Genomic DNA, 13070 nt, shown 5'->3' with positions numbered 1-13070 from the left:
AAACTCATGTTTCACTTTATATTATATTTTAATTTTTAAATTTTAAAAATTAATTATTTAATTTTTAAATTTTACATATTAAATTTTAAAAATTAATTATTTAATCCTTAAATTTTATATTATCTTACATTTTATTTCTTATAATTTTAATATACAAAATAATTTAATTATTTGTTAATAAATAAAATTATTATAAATATTAAAATTAAAAAATTAAATTATTATATACATTAAAATTAAATTAATTAAATAATTAATTTTTTTAAATTTAAAAATTAAAATATAATAATATAAAATCTTAATATTAAATAATTAATTTTATTAAATTTAAAAATTAAAATATAATATAAAGTAAAATTTATTATTAAATTATAAATTAAAAAGAAAAGGGAGAGAAAGGGCAGTGAACGTAGAGAGAGAGAAAGGAAAAGGAAGAATAGAATAGAATACTGTTATAAGTGTTCTCTTGTTTGCGCGTTGCATATCTGTCTTTCCCTTGTCTTTCATTCTTTCCAAAGCAAACCCTTATATCCCATCTGTCTCTTTCCTTCCTCTTTCTCTCTCTCTAACCTAATTTCCCATCAAAACCATCAATTTTTGAGGCTTCATGCCAGAGAGTTAGAGAGAGAAAGCTCAGGTATTTTGTCTATTCCTGTAATTTCGGTTTCGATCTTCATTTTGCATTTTTTTTATTTTAAATTTGGCCCTCTTTCGCTCTTTACCTTTCGTTTCATTTCTATTCTTTCATTTTCATTGTTTCTCTTTCGATTCTTCATTCTTTTTCTTTATTCTTTCAGTCTTTTCTTTCTCCAGTTTTTGGCTGTACTTTTGGGTTCTTTTTCTTGATTTGTTTGTGATCTTGAATTTGTTTAATGGAGGACGATTATCATCAGCGCAATTTGGGGGTGAGGATTGATGGGTCTCTCTTTCTCTTTGTTTTTTTCAATTGAATTTGTAATTGGATCCATTAATTGTAGCAATTGGATTAATGGGTCTCTCTTTCTTCTTTTTCTTTGTTTTATTAAGCATGAGTAGTGGCAGTAGTGAATATAGCTGATTGGGTTGATTCTAATTTGCGTCATTTTGATGGGATTTTTGTTCATAGATGAAAGGAAAGCAAAAATACGTAATTATGAATGTGTTCTGCATTTTATTTGATAGTTTTTGTACCGTTGCAATCTTTTTCATGTCATTCAATCAAGCAAGCTAAATATGATTTTACGTTGTGTTGTTTGGTAATTGCAGCATTTTATAGAAAAGCTGCCCTTATCATTTCCAGGATATTTACTAATGGGATTATTGGTGTTTATTCCTTTATGCCTATGTTTTAATTTAAATGACTGGATTTGATTAAAAATATTGTGGATTATAGTTTGTTAATTCCTGAATTATCTTTTTGATTTGAAGATTCAATTATTAGGTTTTGATGTTGAATTTACCATGAATATTTTATGGGTATATGTAGGCACATGCACCTTCCCCTGGATACTATCTATTGGATAAAACAGGTGCTGTAGACGATTCAGCTTTGAGGAAGAGAGACAAGATGCGCAGGTGGCTCTGTTGTACATGTCAAGTAGAAGAATCATATCCATCACACGAAAATGAGCAACTAAGAAGCCCAAAAAGCTACACAGATGGTATATTTCTCAATCTTATACTATGCAAGTTTTCTAATAAAATTGATGGTTAGGTCTATCCAAGGCTTATCAGTGTTCATCAAGCTTGTAACATGTGTAGTTCACTTTCCTGCTTTACTGCTTATTGCAGAAATAAAATTGTTCGGAAGCTGAAATTATGAATGGAATTGTCATCTTCAATGATATGTGAGAGAAAACATATTAAAATTAAATCGTAGGAACTTTGTATGAAGTTGGGGAACATGTTTTTAGTAAGTGTTTCTTCATTGTAGTCAGAATTATGTAAACATTCCCAAGACTTGAGGATTGATAGTAACTGTTTGATCCCACAACTGGGTTTGTCCATCTTTGAATACACAATATCGATTATATAACACTATTCCTGCCCCCCTTCACATTTGAATTACCACTGCCATTGCATGTGTTTGCAATTCTAAAATGTTACTTACCAATGCTGTCTTTGTCTTGTTACTCCACTGCCAATTGCTAAATCATTTTTAGCCTGTTTGGTAACCCCAGAATGCAAGAATTCAATTCAATTAAATTCTCCCAAATGGAATGTTTAGGCGTTATTCTAATTTCACAACATTTAGGCTTAGAGGTGTGAATTGGATTTTACAACTGAAATGAATACAATTCAAATGTAACTTGGCAAAAGGAAGTGCTGCCAAATGAGTTATTAGATTGCTTGTTGGTACATAGCTATTTTATGGAATTAATATCTGGTTTTGCCATTTTACCTTAAAAAAAAAAAACCAAAAGCAAAAGAAAGCAATTGATATCATTTCTTGGTAGTCTTCAAAATAAATAATGGGAAATGAAGGCCAACGTCATGTTATGTTTGATAATGATTGAATGTGTGCTACTTCGTCTCAATTTTGAATTATTGTAGATTATGCCTGATCTTCTGAATTGGTAAATTTGGCTTATTTCCTTCTTTCAATATTAGGGAACCCTGTGAAAGGCTCGAAGGTATCAGCTACTGTCAAAGCTGAAGTTCAGAAGGAAGCACCTCCAATTGAATTGCCTGCGTTGTCTTTAGATGAACTGAAAGAGAAGACTGACAATTTCGGTTCAAAGGCATTGATTGGTGAAGGATCGTATGGAAGAGTATATTATGCTAACTTAGATAATGGGAAAGCTGTTGCGGTAAAAAAACTTGATACAGCATCTGAGCAAGAATCAAATGTTGAATTTTTGACTCAGGTATGTCAGCAATTTTGGTAGAAAAGGATATATTTGATTATTTAGTCCTAATTATGATTCTATCTCATGTCTCTCTTAACTCTTAAGATTCCTGATTATATATATTCTTTGATTTCAGGTTTCCATGGTTTCAAAATTGAAGCATGAAAATGTTGTTGAGCTGCTTGGTTACTGTGTGGAAGGAAATCTTCGAGTGCTTGCTTATGAATTTGCAACAATGGGTTCTCTCCATGACATATTGCATGGTGTGAGAGCATCTTGTGTACTTCTCATTTACATGACTATCACCTAACAGCGAATTTCCATTGGGAAAAAAATGATTGGTTAACTTTCCTTATATTTGCAATGACAGGTAGAAAAGGAGTTCAAGGGGCACAACCAGGTCCTACTCTTGACTGGATGCAGCGTGTGAGAATTGCCGTTGATGCAGCAAGGGGTTTGGAATACTTGCATGAGAAGGTACAACCACCTATAATACACAGAGATATCAGATCAAGCAATGTGCTTCTATTTGAGGACTTCAAAGCCAAGATTGCAGATTTTAATCTTTCAAATCAGGCTCCTGACATGGCTGCTCGCCTTCATTCTACTCGTGTTTTGGGAACCTTTGGTTATCATGCTCCAGAGTAATGCTTCTGAAACACTTTTTTTCTGTTTATTTGGTCATTGTCATGCTTGAGAGTTTTCTTTTTTATGTGCATAATCTTGTCTGTTATTTGTTTATTTATTTATTTATTTTATGTATGTGCAATTGTGCATATATACACATACGCCAACTGGTTACTATGTGTTGCAAAATTGCAGAAAAAACATGGTTATGGAAATTGAGTTTATGAGTGTCTTTTACATGAATTGATTTTGTCTACATGGGCAAGATAAATTTTATCATCAACTTGATTGAGATAAGTTGCATCAGTTAGTTAATATTTTAATGAACAGAGAACTAGGATTCAAAGTCATGTTTGGACATGGAAAGTGTCCAGAATTATAGCAGACGTGGTCTTACTCTTAAGTGTGTGTATTGTTGAATTTGTAATTTTAACATCAAAATTTTTAAGCCAATCTGTTATCTGAGTTCTCATTTTAGCTATAGAAAGTGATTAATCATGAAAATAGCCATTGTATGTAAATTTCTTGAAAATGCTTCTGAGTTTTGAACTTGAGTGGCAAGTGTCATGTCCTTGAGTGTGAAGTATCCCAATTTTCAGTAGAATTGTTCCAGAAAATAATCCCAATTCTGCTTTTATGGCGTTTTATGTGCTTGCATTTGGACTTAAGTTATTATCTATTGGATTTCATATTGAATATAGAAGATAAGCATTTATATAATACCTAGTTCAAATTTCCGGAATTGGAAGTTCAATTTTGTGCTGTATACAGCGTTTACATTGATTTTTAGGGTGTATTTGAAACCTTCGTGTTTTAATTTTTAAGTCTTCAGCTGTTTTCCTAAACCTTTATTAGTTGGCAATTAGTGTCTGAAGTCCACTTGTTTTAAGTATGAGGACCTGGTTGAAGAATGCAGTTCCTACAATTTTCTTGTAATGGCTCATTGGAAGAAATAGTATATTATTAAAGATTCAACTTTCTTCATTTGACATGTGTTTGGATTTGGAATGTAGTTTGTAGGAGGATTTTCTGTGAATTACTTTGATCTCTTAACTGCTCTTTTGTGTACAGTTACTTTGTTTATTCACACCGGCACTTCTTATTGAAACTTGTGCTTTCTTAAAAATATGCACCTCTCCATTTTGCCACTATCTTCTCTTTCTACCTTTTTTTTTATGATTTTATTTGTCCTTTTATGGGAAATGGGTGTGACATGATGCTTGTGATCTCTGGGAAGGATTTTTGAAAGCTGTGAAACTTCTGCTCTGTTGTATAAGATTCTAGTAATTCCATCCATTGGAAGTTATTTTCTTCTGTATATGCACCCATATATATTGAAATTATCAACTTATTAACATCTTTATTTCTTATCTTCTCAGATCATTACAAGTATCATTTGTTTTGTAGCAATATAACTGTTGTGTATTTTTCTAACTGCTCTACAGGTACGCAATGACTGGACAATTGACACAGAAGAGTGATGTTTATAGTTTTGGGGTGGTTCTTCTGGAACTTTTAACTGGGAGGAAACCTGTTGATCACACGATGCCACGAGGACAGCAGAGTCTTGTCACTTGGGTGAGTTTTTATGCCTTGGTTTTCACTTTACAATATTATCATATATCTTCGTTTTATCATCTTTCTATTCTTTTTCTCATGTTGGATATAGTCTGACTACAAACTTGCTTTTTGTTAGGCTACTCCAAGACTAAGTGAGGACAAAGTTAAGCAATGTGTGGATCCAAAGTTGAAGGGAGATTATCCTCCTAAAGGAGTGGCCAAGGTACCATCTCTCTCGTATAAGCCATGTACACAAGGATTAATGCATTAATTTCTCCTCTCTCTGGCATGTAGATGCATTTTGTAAGCAATATTGTGATTGGCTTTTTGCAGCTGGCAGCTGTAGCTGCATTATGTGTGCAATATGAAGCTGAGTTCAGGCCAAATATGAGCATAGTTGTGAAGGCACTCCAACCACTTTTGAAGGCCCCAGCTCCAGCTCCAGCTCCTGCTCCTGCTCCTGCTCCTCCAGAAAGCTAAAGCAAAGAAACAGGTTTACCTTGAGTTGGAAAATCTACAGCTTGTGCAGAGAGTTTGGCTACTTTGCTTACGGATTCTTCTAAATATATTTTTTGATTATTAGTAAATGGGATTGGATGTGTAGGTTGGAAGCCGTTTAACATCACTGATATCTTCTGTGTTGAATGCTGATTCTTTTTTGAGTCATAAAATGATTTGGGATTGGGTTGTGCGGCTGGAGATAATTACCATATGTTTGGTTTCTCAATGGATCCCTTTGTGCTCATTCGAGATGGTGTTATATTTATTTGTATTGTTTCTATATATCCTACTGGTCTCACTACTTAATCTATAATCTGCTTTACTGCATGTATTAATCCAAATACTTACAAATATTGGCTCATTGTTCTAAAACCTAAGCATGTGAATGAAAAAAATTAAAGGTAAATTATAATTTAGTTTTTAAAGTTTGATAAAATTTATAATTTAATGTTTTGTATTTTAAAAATAATGTAATTTAATTTCTGAGATTTGATAAAATTTATAAATTAATTTATACTGTTAGAGTTTTAATTAAGTTATTATTAATTATAGTAAAAATAATTATTTTAATTAATCATGAGATTTTATTTTATTGGTAATAAAATTAAGTAATTTTATCATTGATGTTTCAATAAATTTACAAGTTTATCCTTATCGTTAGGATTATTGTTAATTTTTTATTAAATTTAGTAAAAATATAAAAGTAATTTAGTTCTTGGAGTTCAATTTTAACAACAATTTGCATTGATATTCATATATAATTTTTTTTGTATACATAATAATATAATATATGAAAATATTATATATATATATATATATATAATTTTACAAAATTATAAAGGATTATTTATAAATAGTTATAATATTTAAGGATAATTTATAAAATATTTGGATGGTTTTGTAATTAATCAAAATTTTTAAGAATTTTAAAGTAATTAATTTATATTTTTATAATTTAAATTTAAAATTTTTTTAATTTAATGGAACTTATATTTTAAAAAAATGTGGACTAAATAAAATAAAGTTTTAGAGATTAAATTATTAAAAAAATAAAATTGTAGGGATAAATTGTTTAATATTAAAAATAAAGATAATAGTATTTTAATTATTTTTATTACATTAACAGTAACATAATAAAATTTATTGACGTGGATCAAATTGTAAGTTTATCAAACCTCAAAAATTAAATTATATATATATATAGAGAGAGAGAGAGAAGTGACAGCTTTTGAAGAGATTAGTAGTGAAATGAAGCCATTGTTCCGATTCTTGACTAACCAATAAAGTTTAGGGTATTGTTTGTTTAGGGAAAAGTTAGCTAAGAAACTTCAAATTCCTTAGGAAGTGTCCGATGAAACTTATTTGGTTGGCCATTTTTATGAAATTGTTTCATGAAGTAAAGCACCTCACATCTTGACCTTACGTGTAAAGAGGGGCAGAGCCTGTAAATTTATCGGGCCAATAAAATTTTATTTTATTTAATTTAAAGAAAAAAAATATTATATATAATAATAAAAAATATTATATATAATAATAAACTATCTATTGAAAAAAAATATAATAATATATATAAATATATAACAACACTATCCAGTAAAAAAATAATTTCATAAAATAAAAACTTCTCACTATAATATTAAAATCCCAATTGTCTTTCAAGAATTTTTATTTTTTAAAAGCATTATTTAATTATTTATGCTATTAAAAATATCTTTTCATATATATAATTAAATAATCATTTAAAAATTGATCTTTCACTTGATTATATAATTGAGCCTTTTATGATTTTTATTGTATAAAATACTCTTTAGCACTTGTAATTGTAACAGTTAATTTAACACCAATTCCACTGGCCAACAAACTAATCAGTGTACTAGATTTTTCATATATTATATATCTTATATGTCAATTGCTAAAATAATAAATAGAATAATTATTAATTTAAATGTTAATTATTATTATTATATAATATATATAAATAAAAATTATATATATATATAATTGAGTGAGTCTATTTTTTTTTCTAAAGGTAAACAAATGGGCATAAGTGATTCAATGACAGGATACATGTTACACCTTACCCCTCTGTAAGGCATAACATGATCCCGTAGAATAACTAATGAACTATCGAACTTTATCTACCGATAACTCATTAAGTACCCTACAAGAGATTTTAAAACAATTTTCTTATTTTTGATAAGTGGTGAGCATTTCTAATAAGTATTTTAAACATGTAATTAAGTTGAAAGCTAGTTGGAAATTTTAGCCCATTTTATTTTTTCGCAAATTTTATAAAAATTTTGACAGAGTTCCCTCTGTATTTTGAGAAAACAGTTCTTCAAATACCTGTAAAAAGCACTTCTAAAAATTTTCTCAACAACTGCATCAATTTCAAACTCAATCTCAAACAATTTCTCAACACATTTATCAACCTTCAATTTCAAATCCAGTATCCAATGATCATCAAAATACTAACAATCCATTTCATTCAAATTAAATAAAATAGTTCCATTCATATTTCATTAGAAACAAAACAATTTAAATAGATCATCACAAAATTTACATTAAGAGAATTTCAAACTACAATATATTTTACAACTTTATACAAATTTTATACAAACTGCTCAAGACCCATTTTTACATGTCCATACATTTATGTGCAATATATACATCAAAAGAAATATTTACAATTATGGTATAAAATATACCCGAAGACTTCAAGCTGATGACTCCTCACACCTCAGCAGCTCAGTCTGCTGCTCCTCTAGTCTCTGTATCTGCGACAGCAATAGAAGCTATCGCTGAGTACTAGGACTCAGTGGTGCACAACATACTAAAATAATCTTTATGCAAAATAAAATCACATTTATTCAAAAATTTGACTAAACATGAGCATTAAACACAAAACATGAATTATGAGATTTTAATGCAAACCACGTTCATTTCGAAGTATCAAAACACATTTCATAAAACCCACAGTTAGATAATGCCATTCGAAACAAATAGAATCTCAATAGCCAGAGGCTAAGAGAAATCACATCACAAGGCTAGCTAGCTCAAATATATGGATATCCATTCACATCCTCATCTACCGGCACACCTCAACACTTCTCCAGAGAAGGAATCAAAATTCGAAACTAATTACCCCTACTAGTCGTGCTAGTGAGGTGTTCAAATATATGGTCATGATACTGTGGTTTCAAAACTTATCTTAACAATTTGCTAAACATTGCTATTTCAAATATACACAATAACTTTCACAGTTTAAATCAAAACATCATAAACAATGTCACAAATAAACTTTCAACAATTCCAAAGCACAAGTAAAATATATATTTCGTTCACTTTATCAATGAATTTTAAAGCATGGAGATGTTGTGCACAAATCTCAAATGAGTCGCCTTTTGGCCTTAACTTGACTCCTCGGGTTCTGTCCCGGTATCCTTTTCCACTGAAACACACAATTTTATAGTGTTTCAGTACAATAATTTAACATAAATCCACAAATAAATTTAACTTCACTTATACCTAGCTCTAACGTGCTAATTTTGATGTTCTTGAAATTTTGTGTTTCGGGTTACTATTCACTACACTATTCAAGTTAAATAGTTGACTTTCTAAGGCTTAATAGGTATGGGAACTCCAACTTCACCCACATACCACATTTTGGTCACTAAACTTGTTGGTTTTGGTCGTTTACTCAAAGCTTAGGTCGTTTAGGCAAAATTGCAAATTTTCGGTTTTGGAGTTCTAAGTTGCACTATTCCATTGGTCAATCTACTGTTGGAATTTGGCAAAACTTCCTTCATAGAAAATGTTCTTTATTGTCTTAAGTGTATTCTCATTTTTGGATCACCCCAATTGGAGTTTTTTAGCTCAAGTTATAGTCAAAATAAGATTACTGTTCACGTACACTGTTCATGCTGAGATTTTGGGTTCTGGCAGATTTTGATCCAACTTTGTTCAGTGATTTGATCAAGTTAAGTCCATAATTTGGTCTAACTTTCTTCATATGAAATGTTCTACTATGTCTTAGGTTTCCATCGGTTTAAGAATCACCTAAATCCGAGTTTTCTAGAGAGAGTTATAACCCTTCAAACATTACTACTCAATATAAATTCTGTAGAGTTGCAGGTTTGGTAACTCAAATTTTCTCAATAATTTGAATAGGTTAATGGCATAATTTGGGATGGTGTTCTTCATGAAAGTTTTAGATCTATATCTTATCTAATTTCTGGTAAAATTTCAGGTCAATTTGACCTTCCTAGCTCGAGTTATGACCAAATGAACAGTTACTGTTCATTTGGTCAGTTTGGTGCAGTGGCAGCCTGCTCTCATTTCACTTTGGTCAATTGTTTCACTAAGTTTTAGTCAGTTTTTGGCCATGGTTCCTTAATGAAAATTGTGCTATTTTATGTCTATTTTCATCCCCAATTGGTGGCATATCAATTGGACTTGTAAAATTTGAGTTTTGGTCCTTCAAAGTGGGTTTGGTCATGCTGCCAGCAGCATGACCAATTGACCTACGAATTTGTCTTCCATTCTAAAAATTCCCATACATTTCCTTTGGTCATTATTGACCATTTTTCAGTCCACAATTGGTCAAAGATATCATTTATGCATTTCTCCAAAATTTGGTTCACAAACCCTAACATTCAAACCCTAAACTCACAACTTTGTTACCATTAACAATTTCAAAGTTCTAAACTATCATCATTCAACTAATTAAGGTTTTTATACTCATTCAAACCCTTTGAATTCATGCAATTCATACTCCCTTAGGCTGGCTGAAAATTCACTAATAGTCCTTCCCCCATATTTTCACTTCATTTAATGAATTCTAAGCTCATTTTAAGTAATAAGCATGCACTTAAAATAGAAATTGAAGGTTAGAATACCAACCTTAGGTGAAGCCTTTGATCTTCACTTTTTGTTCCAACTTCACACTTTTTCTTTCCTCTATTCTTCCTTTCTATACTTTTCAAGATGCAAGAATGAAGTTTTTAGGTGGGAGTTATATTGATTGGGTAAAGAAAATCAAGCTTAATATAAGCTTAAGGAAAGATTTTTCATGGGAGCTTATGGAGGAGATGGGGCGGCAACAAGGGAGAAGAAGAAGACTTTTCTATTTTTTTTTTGTTTTATTTTCTTTAATCTTATCCCCTTTTGAAGACCAAAAATCCCAATTTAATAAAATAAGTTAATTAATCTTTTATGACATCATTCATGATGTCATCACCTTTGACTTTTCTAACTTCTTTTTTTTTTTTTCTATTTATTTTTTTTCTATTAGTTCTTTAATTTAATTCTCGATTCCGAAATTTTCTTTTCTCCGATTTTATTTGACAGTTAGGTCAGGAGTCAGCTCTCGGGGTCAATTGACCAAATTGCCCCTCGCTGGTTCATTCCGGTTTGTAAATAATTCCATATTTCTTCCGGCTCCCTGACCTAATTATTTGACTGGCTTAACAGTTATTTTTCGTGATTTTCTCTTTTCCACTGTGTTCATAAGGGTCTTAAGGACCGCAGCGTCACTTTTTACGGTTCGAAATTTGAGTTTAAAATGACTTCGCATTCGTTCCCGATAAGGTCACCCATCGCTGTGACTCTCGGCTCGTTTAACTTCTTATGTTCTGTTTTTCTTATTTATACTTAACTAATTGGCAATCACTAATTATTGGTGTTTATGGTTTTTCTAGTTGTCTTAAGTATGGTTATAATCCCCCTAATTGTCCGGACCGACACCGGTCACCGGAACAGTGAAATCTACCAGGCTATGCAAACGAAGTGTTACAATTCTCCCCCCCTTAAAATAAATTTCATCTCGAAATTTCACCTGGTATCAATCTCTGAACAGCTGTGGGTGCTATCTCCTCATGTCCTCCTCTCGTTCCCAAGTAGCCTCCTGGCCCGAATGATGGTTCCACAGCACTTTTTACCAATGGTATCTGCTTGTTCCGTAGCTGCTTCACCTCATAAGCCAGAATTTGTATGGGCTCTTCTTCATATGTGAGGTCTGGATTCACTTCAATTTCCTCTACTGGTAATACATGAGATGGGTCTGATCGGTACCTCCTCAACATAGACACATGGAAGACATTATGTATCTTTTCCAACTCTGGAGGTAGTGCCAACCGATATGCCAAAGGACCCACTCTTTCCAGAATCTCATATGGCCCAATAAAACGAGGACTTAGTTTCCCCTTTCTGCCGAATCTCATAATTCTCTTCCAAGGAGAAACCTTGAGAAAAACTCTGTCACCCACTGCATACTGAATATCTCTTCTCTTCATATCAATGTAGGACTTTTGACGGTCTGATGCAGTCTTAAGTCGACCTCTGATCACCCTGATCTTCTCCTCAGTTTGCTGAACAATTTCGGGTCCAATCATCTTTCTTTCACCCACGTCATCCCAACACAACGTGGTTCTACACTTTCTGCCATACAAAGCTTCATATGGAGACATCCCAATGCTTGATTGATAGCTGTTGTTGTAAGCAAACTCAATCAAAGGCAAGTGTGTATCCCAACTGCCCTCAAACTCAATCACACAAGCCCGTAGCATGTCCTCCAAGATCTGAATTACCCTCTCGCATGGCCATCCGTCTGCGGGTGGAATGCGATCTTGAAGTTCAATCTAGTTCCTAGGGCTCTCTCAAGACTACCCTAATCTAGAAGTGAACCTAGGATCTGTCGACACGATAGATACCGGCACTCCATGCGCCTCACAATCTCATCGATGTATACCTTGGCCAATCTTTCCAAACTATAATCCATCCGGACTGGCAGAAAATGAGCAGACTTAGTTAGTCTGTCGACAATGACCCATACTGCATCATGACTCTTTTGTGTCCTCGGAAGTCTCATCACAAAATCCATCGTTATTCTTTCCCATTTCCATTCGGGCACTGGTAGTGGATGTAACAACCCAGTGGGTACTTGATGCTCTACCTTTACTTGTTGACAAGTTAGGCATTTGGATACAAACTCTGCCACATCTCCTTTCATACCCATCCACCAGTAATGCTCCTTTAGCCCCCTATACATTTTTGTGCCACCAGGGTGCATGGCAAAATGAGACTCATGTGCTTCCTTCAAAATGATCTTCCTCAATTCAACTTCATTGGGAACACATATTCTGCCCTGGTGTAGCAGTAGACTGTCATCTCTGATTGAGAATTCTGGTTTCTTGCCCTGTTGGACTTCTTCCATCGACTACGATACCGATCATTACGAGCAGCCATTCTAATATGATCAATCAACACTGGCTGTACATGCCATGCAACTGCTGTCTGCCCATCATCATTAATCTCTAAGCTGGCATGCAATGATCTCAACTCATGTACCAAAGACAAAGGAGTAACCCGTAGACTTACCATAGTCTTGCGACTTAGGGCGTCAGCCACAACATTAGCTTTCCCTGGCTGATAGTCTATCAGACAATCGTAGTCTTTTATCAACTCTAACCATCTCCTTTGTCTCAAATTCAGCTCTTTCTGGGTGCCCAAATACTTCAAACTCTTATGATCTATATAGATGTAACACTTTTCCCC

The 13070-nt window shown here is 32.5% G+C and overlaps 1 protein-coding gene across 2 annotated transcripts; it reads left to right on the top strand.

The window, feature by feature from the left end:
- Positions 1–465: 465 nt before the first annotated feature.
- Positions 466–5798, top strand: LOC110664252 (PTI1-like tyrosine-protein kinase 1). 2 transcript variants are annotated; one of them, XM_058148413.1, is made up of 8 exons: positions 466–637; positions 1466–1640; positions 2590–2846; positions 2965–3091; positions 3199–3472; positions 4901–5033; positions 5152–5238; positions 5349–5798. In XM_058148413.1, exons 2-8 carry the CDS (start codon positions 1547–1549, stop codon positions 5493–5495), a joined length of 1119 nt encoding a protein of 372 aa, XP_058004396.1. In that variant the 5' UTR covers positions 466–637; positions 1466–1546; the 3' UTR covers positions 5496–5798. The 2 variants fall into 2 exon arrangements, with proteins under 2 accessions (XP_058004396.1, XP_058004395.1); XM_058148412.1 differs by lacking the exon at positions 466–637 and adding an exon at positions 808–905.
- Positions 5799–13070: the final 7272 nt, after the last annotated feature.

This window comes from Hevea brasiliensis, chromosome 6, assembly GCF_030052815.1.
Source record: "Hevea brasiliensis isolate MT/VB/25A 57/8 chromosome 6, ASM3005281v1, whole genome shotgun sequence".
Lineage (NCBI taxonomy): Eukaryota > Viridiplantae > Streptophyta > Magnoliopsida > Malpighiales > Euphorbiaceae > Hevea > Hevea brasiliensis.
The sequence above is the reverse complement of the archived record's forward strand: the minus strand, read 5'-3'. Positions and strand labels throughout refer to the sequence as shown.

Coding starts and splice junctions, on each gene's coding strand:
- LOC110664252 (XM_058148412.1), top strand. CDS start 873: ATGGAGGACGATTATCATCAGCGCAATTTGGGG. Junction 906..1,465: donor ATCATCAGCGCAATTTGGGG/GTGAGGATTGAT, acceptor GGGTATATGTAG/GCACATGCACCTTCCCCTGG. Junction 2,847..2,964: donor ATGTTGAATTTTTGACTCAG/GTATGTCAGCAA, acceptor CTTTGATTTCAG/GTTTCCATGGTTTCAAAATT.